The sequence below is a fragment of the Trichomonas vaginalis genome, chromosome V (assembly GCF_026262505.1).
Source record: "Trichomonas vaginalis G3 chromosome V, whole genome shotgun sequence".
Lineage (NCBI taxonomy): Eukaryota > Parabasalia > Trichomonadida > Trichomonadidae > Trichomonas > Trichomonas vaginalis.
In genome coordinates, this window is record NC_067207.1 from 4,456,362 (window position 1) to 4,481,593 (window position 25,232).

The 25,232-nt window shown below is 32.1% G+C and overlaps 7 protein-coding genes across 7 annotated transcripts, besides 5 other annotated features; 3 read left to right on the forward strand and 4 right to left on the reverse strand.

Annotated features, from left to right (window-relative positions):
- Positions 1-193: 193 nt before the first annotated feature.
- Positions 194-436, reverse strand: TVAGG3_0277630 (uncharacterized protein; the record flags this gene model as incomplete). The annotated part of the gene is made up of 1 exon (XM_001294663.1): positions 194-436. One exon carries the CDS (start codon positions 434-436, stop codon positions 194-196), a length of 243 nt encoding a protein of 80 aa, XP_001294664.1.
- A 580-nt stretch (positions 437-1,016) lies between these two features.
- TVAGG3_0277640 (uncharacterized protein) lies at positions 1,017-1,466 on the reverse strand (the record flags this gene model as incomplete). The annotated part of the gene is made up of 1 exon (XM_051228757.1): positions 1,017-1,466. One exon carries the CDS (start codon positions 1,464-1,466, stop codon positions 1,017-1,019), a length of 450 nt encoding a protein of 149 aa, XP_051098487.1.
- A 36-nt stretch (positions 1,467-1,502) lies between these two features.
- Positions 1,503-3,018: a mobile genetic element.
- Positions 3,019-3,276: 258 nt separating this feature from the next.
- On the reverse strand, positions 3,277-3,540 carry TVAGG3_0277660 (uncharacterized protein; the record flags this gene model as incomplete). Its single annotated transcript, XM_051228758.1, has 1 exon — positions 3,277-3,540. One exon carries the CDS (start codon positions 3,538-3,540, stop codon positions 3,277-3,279), a length of 264 nt encoding a protein of 87 aa, XP_051098488.1.
- Positions 3,541-3,640: 100 nt separating this feature from the next.
- TVAGG3_0277670 (HNH endonuclease family) lies at positions 3,641-4,345 on the forward strand (the record flags this gene model as incomplete). Its single annotated transcript, XM_051228759.1, has 1 exon — positions 3,641-4,345. One exon carries the CDS (start codon positions 3,641-3,643, stop codon positions 4,343-4,345), a length of 705 nt encoding a protein of 234 aa, XP_051098489.1.
- A 1,613-nt stretch (positions 4,346-5,958) lies between these two features.
- Positions 5,959-5,988: a terminal%2Cinverted (terminal inverted repeat of MuDR-2_TvMULE3 transposon ID:TVAGG3_0277680).
- Positions 5,959-7,930: a mobile genetic element.
- Positions 7,903-7,930: a terminal%2Cinverted (terminal inverted repeat of MuDR-2_TvMULE3 transposon ID:TVAGG3_0277680).
- Positions 7,931-21,748: 13,818 nt separating this feature from the next.
- Positions 21,749-22,453, reverse strand: TVAGG3_0277690 (His-Me finger endonucleases family; the record flags this gene model as incomplete). The annotated part of the gene is made up of 1 exon (XM_051228760.1): positions 21,749-22,453. The coding sequence occupies one exon, from the start codon at positions 22,451-22,453 to the stop codon at positions 21,749-21,751; it is 705 nt and encodes a 234-aa protein (XP_051098490.1).
- Positions 22,454-23,077: 624 nt separating this feature from the next.
- Positions 23,078-24,597: a mobile genetic element.
- Positions 23,359-24,286, forward strand: TVAGG3_0277710 (uncharacterized protein; the record flags this gene model as incomplete). Its single annotated transcript, XM_051228761.1, has 1 exon — positions 23,359-24,286. A coding segment is annotated over one exon (928 nt), but the record flags the coding sequence as incomplete, so codon positions are not given.
- Positions 24,598-24,633: 36 nt separating the features above from the next.
- Positions 24,634-25,083, forward strand: TVAGG3_0277720 (uncharacterized protein; the record flags this gene model as incomplete). Its single annotated transcript, XM_051228762.1, has 1 exon — positions 24,634-25,083. The coding sequence occupies one exon, from the start codon at positions 24,634-24,636 to the stop codon at positions 25,081-25,083; it is 450 nt and encodes a 149-aa protein (XP_051098492.1).
- Between the last annotated feature and the right edge of the window lie 149 nt (positions 25,084-25,232).

Here is a 25,232-nt window from a genome sequence, read left to right on the forward strand (position 1 = left end):
TTTCCATTCTTCATTCCTTCATAAACGCTCAAACTAACTTTACTCTTTCTCCCTCGTATCTGATAGAATGTATTCTCACGCGGAACGAAGAACAAGTTCTTGAACTCATGACCGTTGTAGTTTGTTATCTCAATAGTTTTCGTCATTACATCCAAATAAAAATTTTCAGTAAAAATAAAACTAACGAAATATTTTATTCCTCACTGTCGTCTGCTTTCTCCAACTCTTCTAACTTCTTCTTAAGTTCAGCAATGTTGTACTCATGAAGTTTAATCTTCCTTAATATACCTTCTTTATCTAATGGTTGCTTTATCTTTCTAAACTGAACTCTACCATCCTTCATAGTATGAATGTAAAAACCTTCTGGAATAGTTCCTGATTTAATGTATTCTACCAAAAACTTTTGCTTCATTGCTTCAGTGACTTTAGTCGTCATTTTACTCTAAGGTGAAGCTAGCACAGCGATAATGGATTTCATGACTTTTAGTATTTCATGCAATCTTAACAGATAGCCTTACAAGTACTTCCAGTGTCCCTAGCTGTCCCTCCTTTTTATATAACTCCATGACATTTATAATCTCGCGAAACTTAACAGGTAGCATAACAGATTAAAATCAGATGAGGTTTTGAACCAAAATTTCTAAGCAACGTTGTCAAGGATTTTGAGGAACTAGGGACAGAGTGTGGCAAAGTCCATGATTTAATTTATCTTCATCTGTTTCATCAGCTATCTCATCTAATATGCCAATATTTTATTCATAACTCGTGGCAAACTCACTAACTTTCATTATGTTCATCTGCATGCTTCATCTGATAGAAAGTATGACTTTCATTAACTCTGTGAGATAATGAAAACTACTAGGGACAGAAACCATGGCAAAGTTCATGACTTTCATTATTTCCAGAACTTAATGAAAACTACTAGGGACAGAGACCATGGCAAAGTTCATGATTTAATTTATTCTCTCACTAACAACAAACACAAACTCCAATACTAACGACAAAAATAAATGTCCTCACTTCTTAACAAAGTAATATGTGCTTCTTACACCACCATAGCTCAAACGTTTCTTTTCAAACATCGATTGAAACTTATTTTGAGCCATTGGCTTTAGTCTCTTTTTCTTCAAATACGCCAAGAAATCTTCTTCACATCTTTTCACTTCATAGCCTTCTTTAAACTCCTCCTTGTTAAGTTCTATGAAATCCTTTATATCATTCTTTGTTGCAATGGCTTCTTCACGAACAACATCGTGAACTATTTCATCATTGCATTCATGTATGACCTCCTCACTGTTCTCATGAACTATTTCAACACTGTTCTCATGAACGACCTCCTTACTGTCTTTCATAAGCGTTTCAAAGTCTCCTTTACTCATTACTTCAATCTCATGCTGTTCACAGTAGTACTTAAACTCACTGTATATGTCTTTGTTGTATGTTATATTGCTTCCCATGTACTCCATGAATTTTTCAAGCACTTCCTCATAATTCACTGTTTCTTTCTTTCCACGACCTTCTAATATCATACTTGCTTCGTAAATATAACTTCTTGCAGAACCATCTCGCTTTCTACTTCTCTTCACAAATTCTCTCATCTTGCCACCAAATACATTTGAACTACATGCAAAGAATTCATTCTCCTTCGCAAATTCTTTATATCTTCTGTAGCACTCTGTACAATTCCATCCGGATACAAACTTTTCATAGAACTCCTCGTAAAACATTTGGTAAGGCGTTTTGTTCATTTCGATGAGTTCTTGTTTAGCCCTGGTGAATGGTATCTTCCTTACATCAAATTCACTTAAATCTTTCTTCATGAAGTACGTCAGTAAGTTTGAATAAAACTCTTCATTAAAGCTTTCAATGAGATTTGAGAAATATTCGTAATTTCCTTTGTATCTGCTGCTTACGTCAATGACAACAAATCTTCTGTCGTCTTTGTCAATCTTTACTGAGTTGAAGTTGTTAGATATCATGATGATATTACAAACATTCTCTATCTTTCTTACTGGCTGACCTTCTGATTAAGTCCAACTGAGTCTCTGTTACTAATTGACTTTAGTGCGTCGTGGTTCATGACCTTAGACGTATCGCATGAGCTTAGTTCATTGCATACGATGAGCTTCATGTTCTCAATAGCAGCATTGAATCTACCAACCACATTCTCTATTGCCGTTATATTATTGTTGCGTACTTGCTAATGAGCTCGCATAGAACATTACTAAGTACATTCTTACCAGTTCCTTGCTTTCCTATTAACAAAAGTACTGTTCCAGTCTTTCCACAAGGATTTTGAACGATGTAGGCGAACCAGTTCAAAACATACTCATAAAGCTCTTCATCCTCATTACATATGACATCGTGAACATGTTTCAAATATCCTTCAATAACGCTTTCATCTACTTCATTCAGTACCTCATACTCATATCCTCTGAAATAGCTGTAAATGTCATCTCTTTCGTCAAAGAATCTCATGTCTGACTTCATAAGATAGTTCTTGTTCTGACCCGCTTCATAAATCATCAGTGCGTTCACATCCTTCTCCTCAATACGTCCTACATAAACACTCTTCATGAGCTTATTGAATTCCTTGCTATCTACTGACACAAGTGTTGTTGTGTCTCGTATTCCATCATAATCTTTCACTAGATATGTCATACGTGCTCCGTCAATAACACAACACATCTTCTTAAGTCATTTATAACACTAGCTATGTCAATACTTCTTCACTCATGTACTTATTTTTCCTCAAGTCCTTTAGTGTGAAAGTGTCTCTAAGTTCTATTTCAAGCAATTCATTTACACATCCTTTGCAATACTTCTCTATAAAATATTTCTGTCGTTCTTTACTAAGTTTCTTAACAGCTCTGAAGAACCATGTGTTTTGACTCAAACATCCTTCACAACTTCTCTCATTCATTCCTAGTTCTTTCATGTCATTATCTTCAACCTCTATGGTCTCATTGACTAAGGTCAAAGGGTTCTTAGTCATTGCTGTCTTATCTGAAACAATGTTTGTGCAACAGGTTTAACTAGTTCAGCAACGTCCTTCCTTAATATGAATAGCTGTTTCCACTCATCTTTGCTAACAGTTCTTTCATAACCACTGACAGTAATGATTTCATTTGCTGACCTTAGACACTTATGTTCTATCATTTGTATTGCTTTTTGTGTAAGGCTTTCGTGAGCATAGGTTGTATATGTCATTCCTGCAATGTTCATTCATGCCAATAGTACTAAATCCTTTCTTTGCTGTTGAGTGCATAATATCCATTAGTTCTGTGTTCGTATTGCTGTCTCATAAAATACAACAAGACCTTTGTCATCTATGACGTACTTACCGAAAACATTGCTTATATTCTTTAACCATGAAATAACATCCTCATTCATGCTGTCAAACATGAAGTAAGGTCTTACATACTCTTCACTTATAAGATACTCCACAAAATACTTGTTAAGCTCTATGTCCTCGTGAGCGATTTCATTAGGTTTGATATTAGTTCCTTTTGTCATTGCTGTCATGTACTTCACTCTCATAGTTCCTTTCAATAGCGTAAAAATACTTCATTGTTTCATAACTGCTCTAAATTCTGTTCAAAATTCGTACAACATAACTTTTTAACATTAGTGAAAGAACATGAGCGAAACAACAACATCTAACATTACAGAAGAAGTCAATGACAATGCCGATGAAAACATTACAGAAGGAGCTAGTGAAAATATTGACGAGTTCAGTGAGGAAGAAGATATTGAGGACGTCAATGAGAACGTTAGTGGGGAACAAACTCAATGGGAAACATTGAGAAATCATGAAGATTATGAGATTTGTACGACATATCCTTTTACTATTCGTCGAAAGAAAAACAAACATATTAAGAGTGAATGCTTAAATAATTATGGTTATATTGAGCTTAGTTTAAACAACAAAACGCATTTAAAGCATAGAATTATTGCAGAACAGTGGATTGAAAATCCAAACAATTTGAAAGAAATAGACCATATAAATCATGATAGAACGGACAACAGAATCTCAAACCTTCGTTGGTGTTCTAGATCTGAAAACAATAGAAATAAAAGCAAGTATGGCGATATAGTTTATGAGTTCGTTGATGAAATATCTGACGAAGCTGTTGAAATAACAGCTTATGGTAAGCATTCGTTTGAGTTCTACTACTATGTTGAGAATGAGGACGCATTCTATTATTATACAGGTCTTAACTATCGAAAACTTCATATAAACTTTACAAAAACAGGTGCTGCTTATGTTTGTATGATAGATACAGAAAACAAGAGTGTAATTTTATTCATAAACAAATTCAAACGCTTGTACGGCTTCATGTAGGACAAACATTATTTTTCAACACTAACGCCAACACTTAGGACAAACATTCATGACTAACATTACTGTATAACATAGACACTTTGACAAAACTTCTTCGTATATGTTTTGTCAAAACTTCATCGTAAATGTTTTGTCATGATTTCTTCATCGTAAATGTTTTGTCATGATTTCATCGTAATGAACGTAAATGTTTTGTCATGATTTCATCGTAAATGTTTTGTCATGATTTCTTCATCGTAAATGTTTTGTCATGATTTCATCGTAATGAACGTAAATGTTTTGTCATGATTTCTTCATCGTATATGCTTTGTCATGATTTCTTCGTATATGCTTTGTCATGACTTCATCGTATATGCTTTGTCATGATTTCTTCGTATATGCTTTGTCATGACTTCATCGTAAATGCTTTGTCAAAACTTCATCGTAATGAACGTAAATGTTTTGTCATGATTTCATCGTAATGAACGTAAATGTTTTGTCATGATTTCTTCATCGTATATGCTTTGTCATGATTTCATCGTAATGAACGTAAATGTTTTGTCATGATTTCTTCATCGTATATGCTTTGTCATGATTTCATCGTAATGAACGTAAATGTTTTGTCATGATTTCATCGTAAATGTTTTGTCATGATTTCTTCATCGTAAATGTTTTGTCATGATTTCATCGTAATGAACGTAAATGTTTTGTCATGATTTCTTCATCGTATATGCTTTGTCATGATTTCTTCGTATATGCTTTGTCATGACTTCATCGTATATGCTTTGTCATGATTTCTTCGTATATGCTTTGTCATGACTTCATCGTAAATGCTTTGTCAAAACTTCATCGTAATGAACGTAAATGTTTTGTCATGATTTCTTCATCGTATATGCTTTGTCATGATTTCTTCGTATATGCTTTGTCATGACTTCATCGTATATGCTTTGTCATGATTTCTTCGTATATGCTTTGTCATGACTTCATCGTAAATGCTTTGTCAAAACTTCATCGTAATGAACGTAAATGTTTTGTCATGATTTCATCGTAATGAACGTAAATGTTTTGTCATGATTTCTTCATCGTATATGCTTTGTCATGATTTCTTCGTATATGCTTTGTCATGACTTCATCGTATATGCTTTGTCATGATTTCTTCGTATATGCTTTGTCATGACTTCATCGTAAATGCTTTGTCAAAACTTCATCGTAATGAACGTAAATGTTTTGTCATGATTTCATCGTAATGAACGTAAATGTTTTGTCATGATTTCATCGTAAATGTTTTGTCATGATTTCATCGTAATGAACGTAAATGTTTTGTCATGATTTCATCGTAAATGTTTTGTCATGACTTCTTCGTATATGTTTTGTCATGATTTCATCGTAAATGTTTTGTCATGACTTCATCGTATATGCTTTGTCATGACTTCTTCGTATATGTTTTGTCATGATTTCATCGTAAATGTTTTGTCATGACTTCATCGTAAATGCTTTGTCAAAACTTCATCGTAAATGTTTTGTCAAAACTTCATCGTATATGCTTTGTCATGATTTCATCGTAAATGTTTTGTCATGACTTCTTCGTATATGTTTTGTCATGATTTCATCGTAAATGTTTTGTCATGACTTCAGAGTATATAAGAATTTCCGAAAAAGTGACACCCAAAAAGTGACACTTTCAATAGGGAGTAACACTTAAAAAGTGACAATTTAAAATTCACAATAAATAAAAATAATAAATTTTTTAGTCTATTAAATTATTCTTTTCTTTGAAATCCTCTAAAAATTCTTCGAAATGTTCTAAAATATAATCTGGAGAATTATAACAAAATTCATTAATTTCTAACATATACGTATCTAACAATTCATTTGGAATTTCAAACGATCTTAAATATGTAATTGAATTTTGTATCTTCTCATTTATTTGAGAAAGTTTTTCTTCAGCATTTTCCAATAAAAATCTTAATGGATTCAAATTGGCTTCTTGATTCTGAACAAAATTTAATACTTGGTATAAACGTGATTGAACTTCTCTTTTCAATTTTGTTTTATAATCTGTCAATCGAGGCTCGCGAATTCTAATTGAAGGAATAAAACCTGTTTGAAGTAAATCGTTTTTAATACGATAAAAGTAATTGGGTGCAACTTCTTCTAAAAGATTTTTGACAAAAACATCAATTCTTTGATTTTTAACGCAGCCAAAATCGTGATATTTTATCTTTTTAAATAAAGATTCAGAAACGTTATTCACAACGGTTAATTCATTTGGTCTGGCAGCGGCTATCCACATCATAGCCAACAATTCCTTATACAAAATTCAAAAACTTGGGTGCAATCAGAACTGATTGCACCCAAGTTTTTGAACTTTCTTGAGGGAATTAAAGGGTGAGAGATTTATAGTCTATCTATATATCTCCCACCCTCTAATTCCCTCCCTGACAGCGGGAAATTTTGTCTGAATGTTAAACGATTCAGACAAAGTTTCCCACTGTTTGCGAAGGAATTGTTGGCTATGATGTACTGATCATGAATCAGTACATCATAGCCAACAATTCCTTATATAAAGTTCAAAAACTTGGGTGCAATCAGAACTGATTGCACCCAAGTTTTTGAACTTTCTTGAGGGAATGGAAGAGTAAGAGGTATACATTATGAATATATACCTCTTACCCTTCCATTCCCTCTCTGACAGCGGAAAACTTTGTCTGAATGTTAAACTATTCAGACAAAGTTTCCCGCTGTCAGCGAAAGAATTGTTCCATCTGGTGCATAGAGTGTGAATCTATGCACCAAATGGAGCAAGTCCCTCGCGAAATTGCCAAAACTTGCGTCGCATTTCAAAGATTGCGACCCAAATTTTGGCGATTTCTAGTAGAGATGGAGTATTTTGAGTCACTGACCTATATGCAGTGGCTCAAAGGGCTCCATCTCTACTTTGAAGCAAGGAAACTTTCCTCGAAATTTTGATAATTTGAAGAAAGTTTTCAAGCAATTAACAAAGGATTACTCGCTATGAGGTAAAAATTCTAGATTTTCACCTCATAGCGAGAGCTTCCCTTTCATTGCTTGAAAACTTTCCCCAGCTTCAAAATTGGGGAAAGGGCTGTAAAGTCGACTCCGATACCAGCAGGTACCAGAGTATTTAAAGAGAAGCCCTCGTACGAGTTTCTATGAAGACCTTCTCATTCAAGAAGATCTTAATAGAAAATCGTACGAGGGCATTGGAAACTCGCGTCTGGTACATGTTGGTACCAGAGTGTTTGAGATTTGAAGACTCTGGTACTAACATGTACCAGAATTTATGATGAATTTAAGATGGACCATTATAAAATGGTAGCGGTTTGTTTCAAAAAATTTTAGATGAGATTTGCATAGATATAGATTATATGATTTATACATATGAAAAATAATATATAAAAATATAATTTTGAGATAATTATGTAAATAATATTTTAAATATTTGAATTTGAGGTATAATTTTATAGTAAAATATATTATAAAGAGTATTTATATAAATATTGTAAAATAATATAAGTAATAAAAATTGAGACCCCCTCCCTGTTTTTGATGTTTTGTCACTTTTTCGGTAATTCTTATTGTTTCACTTCTTCGTATATGTTTTGTCATGACTTCTTCGTATATGTTTTGTCATGATTTCATCGTAAATGTTTTGTCATGACTTCATCGTATATGCTTTGTCAAAACTTCATCGTAAATGTTTTGTCAAAACTTCATCGTAAATGTTTTGTCATGATTTCATCGTATATGTTTTGTCATGACTTCATCGTAAATGTTTTGTCATGATTTCATCGAAACTAAACGTATATGCTTTGTCAAAACTTCATCGTATATGCTTTGTCATGATTTCATCGTAAATGTTTTGTCATGATTTCATCGTAAATGTTTTGTCATGATTTCATCGAAACTAAACGTATATGCTTTGTCAAAACTTCATCGTATATGCTTTGTCAAAATTTCATCGTAAATGCTTTGTTATGACTTCATCGTAAATGTTTTGTGAAGACTTCTTCGTAAATGCTTTGTCAAGACTTCTTCGTAAATGTTTTGTCATGATTTCATCGTAAATGTTTTGTCATGATTTCATCGTATATGCTTTGTCATGATTTCATCGAAACTAAACGTATATGTTTTGTCATGATTTCATCGAAATAAACGTATATGCTTTGTTATGACTTCATCGTAAATGTTTTGTCATGACTTCTTCATCGTAATGAGTGTAAATGACCCAAAAATAATGTTTATGTTAGAATGTTAGATCTAACACCTTTTCTAACATGTTTTCTAACATGGAGGATTTCATTGAAAATGAATGAACTTTATGTCGAAATGGGTGTAAATGACCTCGATATAAACGTAAAGACTTTGTCAAACATGAACTAACTAACATAAATGAATGTGTTGAATTAAGCATTAAATGCAGCTTATTGTTATGATGTTAGATCTAACACCTTTTCTAACATGTTTTCTAACATGGAGGATTTCATTAGATATACATATCTACCCTAAACATTATTTTAGTTAAAGTCCATCAAATATTTTTAGGATACTTTCACCAAATAATGTTTATATCAGATGAAACAGTAAAGTATTATATCTATTAAATCGTCTATGATGTAAATTGTGTATAGAATGAAATGAAGGAAGAATGTGTATATCTAATGAAATCCTCCATGTTAGAAAACATGTTAGAAAAGGTGTTAGATCTAACATTCTAACATAAACATTATTTTTGGGTCATTTACACTCATTACGATGAAGTTTTGACAAAGCATATACGTTTAGTTTCGATGAAATCATGACAAAGCATTTACGAAGAAGTCATAACAAAACATATACGTTCATTACGATGAAGTCATGACAAAACATATACGTTTAGTTTCGATGAAATCATGACAAAACATTTACGATGAAGTCATGACAAAACATATACGATGAAGTTTTGACAAAGCATATACGATGAAATCTTGACAAAGCATATACGATGAAGTTTTGACAAAGCATATACGATGAAGTTTTGACAAAGCATATACGTTTAGTTTCGATGAAATCATGACAAAACATATACGAAGAAGTCATGACAAAACATTTACGATGAAGTTTTGACAAAGCATATACGATGAAGTTTTGACAAAGCATATACGTTTAGTTTCGATGAAATCATGACAAAACATTTACGATGAAATCATGACAAAACATTTACGATGAAATCATGACAAAGCATATACGTTTAGTTTCGATGAAATCATGACAAAACATTTACGATGAAATCATGACAAAACATTTACGATGAAATCATGACAAAACATATATGATGAAGTTTTGACAAAGCATATACGTTTAGTTTCGATGAAATCATGACAAAACATTTACGATGAAATCATGACAAAGCATTTACGATGAAGTTTTGACAAAGCATTTACGATGAAGTTTTGACAAAGCATTTACGATGAAGTTTTGACAAAGCATTTACGATGAAGTCATGACAAAGCATATACGATGAAGTCATGACAAAACATTTACGATGAAATCATGACAAAACATATACGAAGAAGTCATGACAAAGCATTTACGATGAAGTCATGACAAAGCATATACGATGAAGTCATGACAAAACATTTACGATGAAATCATGACAAAACATATACGAAGAAGTCATGACAAAACATTTACGATGAAATCATGACAAAACATATACGATGAAGTCATGACAAAACATTTACGATGAAGTCATGGCAAAGCATATACGAAGAAATCATGACAAAGCATATACGATGAAGTCATGACAAAACATTTACGATGAAGTCATGACAAAGCATTTACGATGAAGTTTATTTCCTGGACTGTTGTCTAAATGTCATGTTGTCAGTAATTTTAAGAGAAGTTAATTAACCTGGTGACATGATGACGTAGTGACACCTAAAAACCATCTACCTAAACATTATTTTTTTGGTGTAAATTCAGCAACAAAATGAACGAGGTCAGGATGTATCCAAATACCTTTGAATTCATTCATAACGCCTTAGTAAGCTCATAAAATGTTTGTTTTGAGGTCGAGCCACTTTTGGCTTGACCGTATTCTTTCAACCAAAACTCAAGAATTTTCCTGCGTGAATTTTGTATAAAAAGCAACCGTCTGAATTCAGGCGGTTGCTATATTCTTCACAAAACATTTACGATGAAGTCATAACAAAGCATTTACGATGAAGTTTTGACAAAGCATTTACGATGAAGTCATGACAAAACATTTACGAAGAAATCATGACAAAACATATACGATGAAATCATGACAAACATTTACGAAGAAGTCATGACAAAACATTTACGATGAAATCATGACAAAACATTTACGTTCATTACGATGAAATCATGACAAAACATTTACGAAGAAGTTTTGAAAAGCATATACGATGAAGTCATGACAAAGCATATACGATGAAGTCATGACAAAGCATATACGATGAAGAAATCATGAAAATTTACGATGAAGTTTTGACAAAGCATATACGATGAAGTCATGACAAACATTTACGATGAAGTCATGACAAAACATTTACGATGAAGAAATCATGACAAAACATTTACGATGAAGTTTTGACAAAGCATTTACGATGAAGTCATGACAAAAACATTTACGATGAAGAAATCATGACAAAACATTTACGATGAAGTTTTTGACAAAACATTTACGATGAAATCATGACAAAACATATACGATGAAGTCATGACAAAGCATATACGATGAAATCATGACAAAGCATATACGAAGAAATCATGACAAAACATTTACGATGAAGTCATGACAAGCATATACGATGAAGTCATGACAAAGCATATACGATGAAGAAATCATGACAAAACATTTACGTTCATTACGATGAAATCATGACAAAACATTTACGATGAAGAAATCATGACAAAGCATATACGATGAAGAATCATGACAAAACATTTACGATGAAGTTTTGACAAAGCATATACGATGAAGTCATGACAAAACATTTACGATGAAGAAATCATGACAAAACATTTACGATGAAGTTTTGACAAAACATTTACGATGAAATCATGACAAAACATATACGATGAAGTCATGACAAAACATTTACGCTGAAATCATGACAAAGCATATACGATTAAATCATGACAAAACATTTACGATGAAGTTTTTGACAAAGCATATACGATGAAGTCATGACAAAACATTTACGATGAAGTCATGACAAACATTTACGATGAAATCATGACAAAGCATATACGATTAAATCATGACAAAACATTTACGATGAAGTTTTGACAAAGCATATACGATGAAGTCATGACAAAACATTTACGATGAAGTCATGACAAAACATTTACGATGAAGTTTTGACAAAACATTTACGATGAAGTTTTGACAAAACATTTACGATGAAGTTTTGACAAAGCATATACAATTAAATCATGACAAAACATTTACGATGAAGTTTTGACAAAGCATATACGATGAAGTCAGAACAAAACATTTACGTTTAGTTTCGATGAAATCATGACAAAGCATATACGATGAAGTCATGACAAAACATTTACGATGAAGTCATGACAAAACATTTACGATGAAGTTTTGACAAAACATTTACGATGAAGTTTTGACAAAACATTTACGATGAAATCATGACAAAACATATACGAAGAAGTCATGACAAAACATTTACGATTAAATCATGACAAAGCATATACGATGAAATCATGACAAAACATTTACGTTCATTACGATGAAGTCATGACAAAACATTTACGATGAAATCATGACAAAGCATATACGATGAAATCATGACAAAACATTTACGATGAAGTCATGACAAAGCATATACGATGAAGTCATGACAAAACATTTACGAAGAAATCATGACAAAGCATATACGATGAAATCATGACAAAACATATACGAAGAAGTCATGACAAAACATTTACGTTTATGTTTGACAAAGCATTTACGATGAAGTCATGACAAAGCATATACGAAGAAATCATGACAAAGCATATACGATGAAGTCATGACAAAGCATATACGAAGAAATCATGACAAAGCATATACGATGAAATCATGACAAAACATTTACGTTCATTACGATGAAATCATGACAAAACATTTACGATGAAGTCTTGACAAAACATTTACGTTCATTACGATGAAATCATGACAAAACATTTACGTTCATTACGATGAAGTTTTGACAAAGCATTTACGATGAAGTCATGACAAAGCATATACGAAGAAGTCATGACAAAGCATATACGATGAAGTCATGACAAAGCATATACGAAGAAGTCATGACAAAGCATATACGATTAAGTCATGACAAAACATTTACGTTCATTACGATGAAATCATGACAAAACATTTACGATGAAGTTTTGACAAAGCATATACGATGAAGTCATGACAAAACATTTACGTTCATTACGATGAAATCATGACAAAACATTTACGATGAAGTTTTGACAAAACATATACGATGAAGTCATGACAAAACATTTACGAAGAAATCATGACAAAACATATACGATGAAATCATGACAAAACATATACGAAGAAGTCATGACAAAACATTTACGATGAAGTTTTGACAAAGCATATACGATGAAGTCATGACAAAACATTTACGATGAAATCATGACAAAACATATAGGATGAAGTCATGACAAAGCATATACGATGAAGTCATGACAAAACATTTACGAAGAAATCATGACAAAACATATACGATGAAATCATGACAAAACATTTACGAAGAAGTCATGACAAAACATTTACGATGAAGTCATGACAAAACATTTACGATGAAGAAATCATGACAAAACATTTACGATGAAGTCATGACAAAACATTTACGATGAAGTCATGAAAAAACATTTACGAAGAAATCATGACAAACATTTACGATGAAGTTTTGACAAAACATTTACGATGAAATCATGACAAAACATATACGATGAAGTCATGACAAAACATTTACGCTGAAATCATGACAAAGCATATACGATTAAATCATGACAAAACATTTACGATGAAGTTTTGACAAAGCATATACGATGAAGTCATGACAAAACATTTACGATGAAGTCATGACAAAACATTTACGATGAAATCATGACAAAGCATATACGATTAAATCATGACAAAACATTTACGATGAAGTTTTGACAAAGCATATACGATGAAGTCATGACAAAGCATATACGATGAAGTCATGACAAAGCATTTACGATGAAGTTTATTTCCTGGACTGTTGTCTAAATGTCATGTTGTCAGTAATTTTAAGAGAAGTTAATTAACCTGGTGACATGATGACGTAGTGACACCTAAAAACCATCTACCCTAAACATTATTTTTGGTGTAAATTCAGCAACAAAATGAACGAGGTCAGGATGTATCCAAATACCTTTGAATTCATTCATAACGCCTTAGTAAGCTCATAAAATGTTTGTTTTGAGGTCGAGCCACTTTTGGCTTGACCGTATTCTTTCAACCAAAACTCAAGAATTTTCCTGCGTGAATTTTGTATAAAAAGCAACCGTCTGAATTCAGGCGGTTGCTATATTCTTCACAAAACATTTACGATGAAGTCATAACAAAGCATTTACGATGAAGTTTTGACAAAGCATTTACGATGAAGTCATGACAAAACATTTACGAAGAAATCATGACAAAACATATACGATGAAATCATGACAAAACATTTACGAAGAAGTCATGACAAAACATTTACGATGAAATCATGACAAAACATTTACGTTCATTACGATGAAATCATGACAAAACATTTACGAAGAAGTTTTGACAAAGCATATACGATGAAGTCATGACAAAGCATATACGAAGAAATCATGACAAAGCATATACGATGAAGAAATCATGACAAAACATTTACGATGAAGTTTTGACAAAGCATATACGATGAAGTCATGACAAAACATTTACGATGAAGTCATGACAAAACATTTACGATGAAGAAATCATGACAAAACATTTACGATGAAGTTTTGACAAAGCATTTACGATGAAGTCATGACAAAACATTTACGATGAAGAAATCATGACAAAACATTTACGATGAAGTTTTGACAAAACATTTACGATGAAATCATGACAAAACATATACGATGAAGTCATGACAAAGCATATACGATGAAATCATGACAAAGCATATACGAAGAAATCATGACAAAACATTTACGATGAAGTCATGACAAAGCATATACGATGAAGTCATGACAAAGCATATACGATGAAGAAATCATGACAAAACATTTACGTTCATTACGATGAAATCATGACAAAACATTTACGATGAAGAAATCATGACAAAGCATATACGATGAAGAAATCATGACAAAACATTTACGATGAAGTTTTGACAAAGCATATACGATGAAGTCATGACAAAACATTTACGATGAAGAAATCATGACAAAACATTTACGATGAAGTTTTGACAAAACATTTACGATGAAATCATGACAAAACATATACGATGAAGTCATGACAAAACATTTACGCTGAAATCATGACAAAGCATATACGATTAAATCATGACAAAACATTTACGATGAAGTTTTGACAAAGCATATACGATGAAGTCATGACAAAACATTTACGATGAAGTCATGACAAAACATTTACGATGAAATCATGACAAAGCATATACGATTAAATCATGACAAAACATTTACGATGAAGTTTTGACAAAGCATATACGATAAGTCATGACAAAAACATTTACGATGAAGTCATGACAAAACATTTACGATGAAGTTTTGACAAAACATTTACGATGAAGTTTTGACAAAACATTTACGATGAAGTTTTGACAAAGCATATACAATTAAATCATGACAAAACATTTACGAATAAATCATGACAAAGCATATACGATTAAATCATGACAAAACATTTACGATGAAGTTTTGACAAAGCATATACGATGAAGTCATGACAAAACATTTACGATGAAGTCATGACAAAACATTTACGATGAAGTTTTGACAAAGCATATACGATGAAGTTTTGACAAAACATTTACGATGAAATCATGACAAAACATATACGAAGAAGTCATGACAAAACATTTACGAATAAATCATGACAAAGCATATACGATTAAATCATGACAAAACATTTACGTTCATTACGATGAAATCATGACAAAACATTTACGATGAAATCATGACAAAACATTTACGATGAAATCATGACAAAACATTTACGATGAAGTCATGACAAAGCATATACGATGAAGTCATGACAAAACATTTACGAAGAAATCATGACAAAACATATACGATGAAATCATGACAAAACATATACGAAGAAGTCATGACAAAACATTTACGATGAAGTTTTGACAAAGCATTTACGATGAAGTCATGACAAAGCATATACGAAGAAATCATGACAAAGCATATACGATGAAGTCATGACAAAGCATATACGAAGAAATCATGACAAAGCATATACGATTAAATCATGACAAAACATTTACGTTCATTACGATGAAATCATGACAAAACATTTACGATGAAGTTTTGACAAAACATTTACGTTCATTACGATGAAATCATGACAAAACATTTACGTTCATTACGATGAAGTTTTGACAAAGCATTTACGATGAAGTCATGACAAAGCATATACGAAGAAATCATGACAAAGCATATACGATGAAGTCATGACAAAGCATATACGAAGAAATCATGACAAAGCATATACGATTAAACCATGACAAAACATTTACGTTCATTACGATGAAATCATGACAAAACATTTACGATGAAGTTTTGACAAAGCATATACGATGAAGTCATGACAAAACATTTACGTTCATTACGATGAAATCATGACAAAACATTTACGAAGAAGTTTTGACAAAACATATACGATGAAGTCATGACAAAACATTTACGAAGAAATCATGACAAAACATATACGATGAAATCATGACAAAACATATACGAAGAAGTCATGACAAAACATTTACGATGAAGTTTTGACAAAGCATATACGATGAAGTCATGACAAAACATTTACGATGAAATCATGACAAAACATATAGGATGAAGTCATGACAAAGCATATACGATGAAGTCATGACAAAACATTTACGAAGAAATCATGACAAAACATATACGATGAAATCATGACAAAACATTTACGAAGAAGTCATGACAAAACATTTACGATGAAGTCATGACAAAACATTTACGATGAAGAAATCATGACAAAACATTTACGATGAAGTCATGACAAAACATTTACGATGAAGTCATGACAAAACATTTACGAAGAAATCATGACAAAACATTTACGATGAAGTTTTGACAAAACATTTACGATGAAATCATGACAAAACATATACGATGAAGTCATGACAAAACATTTACGCTGAAATCATGACAAAGCATATACGATTAAATCATGACAAAACATTTACGATGAAGTTTTGACAAAGCATATACGATGAAGTCATGACAAAACATTTACGATGAAGTCATGACAAAACATTTACGATGAAATCATGACAAAGCATATACGATTAAATCATGACAAAACATTTACGATGAAGTTTTGACAAAGCATATACGATGAAGTCATGACAAAACATTTACGATGAAGTCATGACAAAACATTTACGATGAAGTTTTGACAAAACATTTACGATGAAGTTTTGACAAAACATTTACGATGAAATCATGACAAAACATATACGAAGAAGTCATGACAAAACATTTACGAATAAATCATGACAAAGCATATACGATTAAATCATGACAAAACATTTACGTTCATTACGATGAAATCATGACAAAACATTTACGATGAAGTTTTGACAAAGCATATACGATGAAGTCATGACAAAACATTTACGATGAAGAAATCATGACAAAACATTTACGATGAAGTTTTGACAAAGCATATACGATGAAGTCATGACAAAACATTTACGATGAAGTCATGACAAAACATTTACGATGAAGTTTTGACAAAACATTTACGATGAAGTCATGACAAAACATTTACGAAGAAATCATGACAAAACATTTACGATGAAATCATGACAAAACATATACGAAGAAGTCATGACAAAACATTTACGATGAAGTTTTGACAAAGCATATACGATGAAGTCATGACAAAGCATATACGATTAAATCATGACAAAACATTTACGATGAAGTTTTGACAAAGCATATACGATGAAGTCATGACAAAACATTTACGAAGAAATCATGACAAAACATATACGATGAAATCATGACAAAACATTTACGAAGAAGTCATGACAAAACATTTACGATGAAGTCATGACAAAACATTTACGATGAAGAAATCATGACAAAACATTTACGATGAAGTCATGACAAAACATTTACGATGAAGTCATGACAAAACATTTACGAAGAAATCATGACAAAACATTTACGATGAAGTTTTGACAAAACATTTACGATGAAATCATGACAAAACATATACGATGAAGTCATGACAAAACATTTACGCTGAAATCATGACAAAGCATATACGATTAAATCATGACAAAACATTTACGATGAAGTTTTGACAAAGCATATACGATGAAGTCATGACAAAACATTTACGATGAAGTCATGACAAAACATTTACGATGAAATCATGACAAAGCATATACGATTAAATCATGACAAAACATTTACGATGAAGTTTTGACAAAGCATATACGATGAAGTCATGACAAAACATTTACGATGAAGTCATGACAAAACATTTACGATGAAGTTTTGACAAAACATTTACGATGAAGTTTTGACAAAACATTTACGATGAAATCATGACAAAACATATACGAAGAAGTCATGACAAAACATTTACGAATAAATCATGACAAAGCATATACGATTAAATCATGACAAAACATTTACGTTCATTACGATGAAATCATGACAAAACATTTACGATGAAGTTTTGACAAAGCATATACGATGAAGTCATGACAAAACATTTACGATGAAGAAATCATGACAAAACATTTACGATGAAGTTTTGACAAAACATTTACGATGAAGTCATGACAAAACATATACGATGAAGTCATGACAAAGCATATACGATGAAGTCATGACAAAACATTTACGAAGAAATCATGACAAAACATATACGATGAAATCATGACAAAACATATACGAAGAAGTCATGACAAAACATTTACGATGAAGTTTTGACAAAGCATATACGATGAAGTCATGACAAAACATTTACGATGAAGTCATGACAAAACATTTACGATGAAGTTTTGACAAAACATTTACGATGAAGTTTTGACAAAACATTTACGATGAAATCATGACAAAACATATACGATGAAATCATGACAAAACATTTACGCTGAAATCATGACAAAGCATATACGATTAAATCATGACAAAACATTTACGATGAAGTTTTGACAAAGCATATACGATGAAGTCATGACAAAGCATATACGATGAAGTCATGACAAAGCATATACGATGAAGAAATCATGACAAAACATTTACGTTCATTACGATGAAATCATGACAAAACATTTACGATGAAGAAATCATGACAAAGCATATACGATGAAGTCATGACAAAACATTTACGCTGAAATCATGACAAAGCATATACGATTAAATCATGACAAAACATTTACGATGAAGTTTTGACAAAACATTTACGATGAAGTTTTGACAAAACATTTACGATGAAATCATGACAAAACATATACGATGAAATCATGACAAAACATTTACGCTGAAATCATGACAAAGCATATACGATTAAATCATGACAAAACATTTACGATGAAGTTTTGACAAAGCATATACGATGAAGTCATGACAAAGCATATACGATGAAGTCATGACAAAGCATATACGATGAAGAAATCATGACAAAACATTTACGTTCATTACGATGAAATCATGACAAAACATTTACGATGAAGAAATCATGACAAAGCATATACGATGAAGTCATGACAAAACATTTACGATGAAGAAATCATGACAAAACATTTACGATGAAGTTTTGACAAAACATTTACGATGAAATCATGACAAAACATATACGATGAAGTCATGACAAAGCATATACGATGAAGTCATGACAAAGCATATACGATTAAATCATGACAAAACATTTACGATGAAGTCATGACAAAGCATATACGATGAAGTCATGACAAAGCATATACGATGAAGAAATCATGACAAAACATTTACGTTCATTACGATGAAATCATGACAAAACATTTACGATGAAGAAATCATGACAAAGCATATACGATGAAGAAATCATGTCAAAACATTTACGTTCATTACGATGAAATCATGACAAAACATTTACGATGAAGTTTTGACAAAGCATATACGATGAAGTCATGACAAAACATTTACGATGAAGTTTTGACAAAGCATATACGATTAAATCATGACAAAACATTTACGATGAAGTTTTGACAAAACATTTACGATGAAGTCATGACAAAACATTTACGCTGAAATCATGACAAAGCATATACGATTAAATCATGACAAAACATTTACGATGAAGTTTTGACAAAGCATATACGATGAAGTCATGACAAAACATTTACGATGAAGTCATGACAAAACATTTACGATGAAATCATGACAAAGCATATACGATTAAATCATGACAAAACATTTACGATGAAGTTTTGACAAAGCATATACGATGAAGTCATGACAAAACATTTACGATGAAGTCATGACAAAACATTTACGATGAAGTTTTGACAAAACATTTACGATGAAGTTTTGACAAAACATTTACGATGAAATCATGACAAAACATATACGAAGAAGTCATGACAAAACATTTACGAATAAATCATGACAAAGCATATACGATTAAATCATGACAAAACATTTACGTTCATTACGATGAAATCATGACAAAACATTTACGATGAAGTTTTGACAAAACATTTACGATGAAGTCATGACAAAACATTTACGAATAAATCATGACAAAGCATTTACGATGAAGTCATGACAAAACATTTACGATCAAGTCATGACAAAACATTTACGATGAAGTCATGACAAAACATTTACGATGAAGTCATGACAAAACATTTACGATTAAATCATGACAAAACATTTACGTTCATTACGATGAAATCATGACAAAACATTTACGATGAAGTCATGACAAAACATTTACGATCATTACGATGAAATCATGACAAAACATTTACGATGAAGTCATGACAAAGCATTTACGATGAAGTCATGACAAAACATTTACGATGAAGTCATGACAAAACATTTACGTTCATTACGATGAAGTCATGACAAAACATTTACGTTCATTACGATGAAGTCATGACAAAACATTTACGATGAAGTCATGACAAAACATTTACGTTCATTACGATGAAGTCATGACAAAACATTTACGATGAAGTTTTGACAAAGCATATACGATGAAGTCATGACAAAACATTTACGATGAAGTCATGACAAAACATTTACGATGAAGTTTTGACAAAACATTTACGATGAAGTTTTGACAAAACATTTACGATGAAATCATGACAAAACATATACGATGAAGTCATGACAAAACATTTACGATGAAATCATGACAAAGCATATACGATTAAATCATGACAAAACATTTACGATGAAGTTTTGACAAAGCATATACGATGAAGTCATGACAAAACATTTACGATGAAGTCATGACAAAACATTTACGATGAAGTTTTGACAAAACATTTACGATGAAGTTTTGACAAAACATTTACGATGAAATCATGACAAAACATTTACGATGAAGTCATGACAAAACATTTACGATTAAATCATGACAAAACATTTACGTTCATTACGATGAAATCATGACAAAACATTTACGATGAAGTCATGACAAAACATTTACGATGAAGTCATGACAAAACATTTACGAATAAATCATGACAAAGCATTTACGATGAAGTCATGACAAAACATTTACGATCAAGTCATGACAAAACATTTACGATGAAGTCATGACAAAACATTTACGATCAAGTCATGACAAAACATTTACGATGAAGTCATGACAAAACATTTACGTTCATTACGATGAAGTCATGACAAAACATTTACGATGAAGTTTTGACAAAGCATATACGATGAAGTCATGACAAAACATTTACGAAGAAATCATGACAAAGCATTTACGATGAAGTTTTGACAAAACATATACGAAGAAGTTTTGACAAAACATTTACGATGAAGTTTTGACAAAACATATACGAAGAAGTTTTGTCAAAGTGTCTATGTTATACAGTAATGTTAGTCATGAATGTTTGTCCTAAGTGTTGGCGTTAGTGTTGAAAAATAATGTTTGTCCTACATGAAGCCGTACAAGCGTTTGAATTTGTTTATGAATAAAATTACACTCTTGTTTTCTGTATCTATCATACAAACATAAGCAGCACCTGTTTTTGTAAAGTTTATATGAAGTTTTCGATAGTTAAGACCTGTATAATAATAGAATGCGTCCTCATTCTCAACATAGTAGTAGAACTCAAACGAATGCTTACCATAAGCTGTTATTTCAACAGCTTCGTCAGATATTTCATCAACGAACTCATAAACTATATCGCCATACTTGCTTTTATTTCTATTGTTTTCAGATCTAGAACACCAATGAAGGTTTGAGATTCTGTTGTCCGTTCTATCATGATTTATATGGTCTATTTCTTTCAAATTGTTTGGATTTTCAATCCACTGTTCTGCAATAATTCTATGCTTTAAATGCGTTTTGTTGTTTAAACTAAGCTCAATATAACCATGATTATTTAAGCATTCACTCTTAATATGTTTGTTTTTCTTTCGACGAATAGTAAAAGGATATGTCGTACAAATCTCATAATCTTCATGATTTCTCAATGTTTCCCATTGAGTTTGTTCCCCACTAACGTTCTCATTGACGTCCTCAATATCTTCTTCCTCACTGAACTCGTCAATATTTTCACTAGCTCCTTCTGTAATGTTTTCATCGGTATTGTCATTGACTTCTTCTGTAATGTTAGATGTTGTTGTTTCGCTCATGTTCTTTCACTAATGTTAAAAAGTTATGTTGTACGAATTTTGAACAGAATTTAGAGCAGTTATGAAACAATGAAGTATTTTTACGCTATTGAAAGGAACTATGAGAGTGAAGTACATGACAGCAATGACAAAAGAACTAATATCAAACCTAATGAAATCGCTCACGAGGACATAGAGCTTAACAAGTATTTTGTGGAGTATCTTATAAGTGAAGAGTATGTAAGACTACTTCATGTTTGACAGCATGAATGAGGATGTTATTTCATGGTTAAAGAATATAAGCAATGTTTTCGGTAAGTACGTCATAGATGACAAAGGTCTTGTTGTATTTTTATGAGACAGCAATACGAACACAGGAACTAATGGATATTATGCACTCAACAGCAAAGAAAGGATTTAGTACTATTGGCATGAATGAACATTGCAGGAATGACATATACAACCTTATGCTGCTCACGAAAGCCTTACACAAAAGCAATACAAATGATAGAACATAAGTGTCTAAGGTCAGCAAATGAAATCATTACTGTCAGTGGTTATGAAAGAACTGTTAGCAAAGATGAGTGGAAACAGCTATTCATATTAAGGAAGGACGTTGCTGAACTAGTTAAACCTGTTGCACAAACATTGTTTCAGATAAGACCAGCAATGACTAAGAACCCTTTGACCTTAGTCAATGAGACCATAGAGGTTGAAGATAATGACATGAAAGAACTAGGAATGAATGAGAGAAGTTGTGAAGGATGTTTGAGTCAAAACACATGGTTCTTCAGAGCTGTTAAGAAACTTAGTAAAGAACGACAGAAATATTTTATAGAGAAGTATTGCAAAGGATGTGTAAATGAATTGCTTGAAATAGACTTAGAGACACTTTCACACTAAAGGACTTGAGGAAAAATAAGTACATGAGTGAAGAAGGTATTGACATAGCTAGTGTTATAAATGACTTAAGAAGATGTGTTGTTGTTATTGACGGAGCACGTATGACATATCTAGTGAAAGATTATGATGGAATACGAGACACAACAACACTTGTGTCAGTAGATAGCAAGGAATTCAATAAGCTCATGAAGAGTGTTTATGTAGGACGTATTGAGGAGAAGGATGTGAACGCACTGATGATTTATGAAGCGGGTCAGAACAAGAACTATCTTATGAAGTCAGGCATGAGATTCTTTGACGAAAGAGATGACATTTACAGCTATTTCAGAGGATATGAGTATGAGGTACTGAATGAAGTAGATGAAAGCGTTATTGAAGGATATTTGAAACATGTTCACGATGTCATATGTAATGAGGATGAAGAGCTTTATGAGTATGTTTTGAACTGGTTCGCCTACATCGTTCAAAATCCTTGTGGAAAGACTGGAACAGTACTTTTGTTAATAGGAAAGCAAGGAACTGGTAAGAATGTACTTAGTAATGTTCTATGCGAGCTCATTAGCAAGTACGCCAACAATAATATAACGGCAATAGAGAATGTGGTTGGTAGATTCAATGCTGCTATTGAGAACATGAAGCTCATCGTATGCAATGAACTAAGCTCATGCGATACGTCTAAGGTCATGAACCACGACGCACTAAAGTCAATAGTAACAGAGACTCAGTTGGACTTAAATCAGAAGTGTCAGCCAGTAAGAAAGATAGAGAATGTTTGTAATATCATCATGATATCTAACAACTTCAACTCAGTAAAGATTGACAAAGACGACAGAAGATTTGTTGTCATTGACGTAAGCAGCAGATACAAAGGAAATTACGAATATTTCTCAAATCTCATTGAAAGCTTTAATGAAGAGTTTTATTCAAACTTACTGACGTACTTCATGAAGAAAGATTTAAGTGAATTTGATGTAAGGAAGATACCATTCACCAGGGCTAAACAAGAACTCATCGAAATGAACAAAACACCTTACCAAATGTTTTACGAGGAGTTCTATGAAAAGTTTGTATCCGGATGGAATTGTACAGAGTGCTACAGAAGATATAAAGAATTTGCGAAGGAGAATGAATTCTTTGCATGTAGTTCAAATGTATTTGGTGGCAAGATGAGAGAATTTGTGAAGAGAAGTAGAAAGCGAGATGGTTCTGCAAGAAGTTATATTTACGAAGCAAGTATGATATTAGAAGGTCGTGGAAAGAAAGAAACAGTGAATTATGAGGAAGTGCTTGAAAAATTCATGGAGTACATGGGAAGCAATATAACATACAACAAAGACATATACAGTGAGTTTAAGTACTACTGTGAACAGCATGAGATTGAAGTAATGAGTAAAGGAGACTTTGAAACGCTTATGAAAGACAGTAAGGAGGTCGTTCATGAGAACAGTGTTGAAATAGTTCATGAGAACAGTGAGGAGGTCATACATGAATGCAATGATGAAATAGTTCACGATGTTGTTCGTGAAGAAGCCATTGCAACAAAGAATGATATAAAGGATTTCATAGAACTTAACAAGGAGGAGTTTAAAGAAGGCTATGAAGTGAAAAGATGTGAAGAAGATTTCTTGGCGTATTTGAAGAAAAAGAGACTAAAGCCAATGGCTCAAAATAAGTTTCAATCGATGTTTGAAAAGAAACGTTTGAGCTATGGTGGTGTAAGAAGCACATATTACTTTGTTAAGAAGTGAGGACATTTATTTTTGTCGTTAGTGTTGGAGTTTGTGTTTGTTGTTAGTGTTTGTCATTTGTGCTGAAGTTAGTACTTGATGTTAGTGTTGGAGTTTGTGTTTGTTGTTAGTGAGAGAATAAATTAAATCATGAACTTTGCCATGGTCTC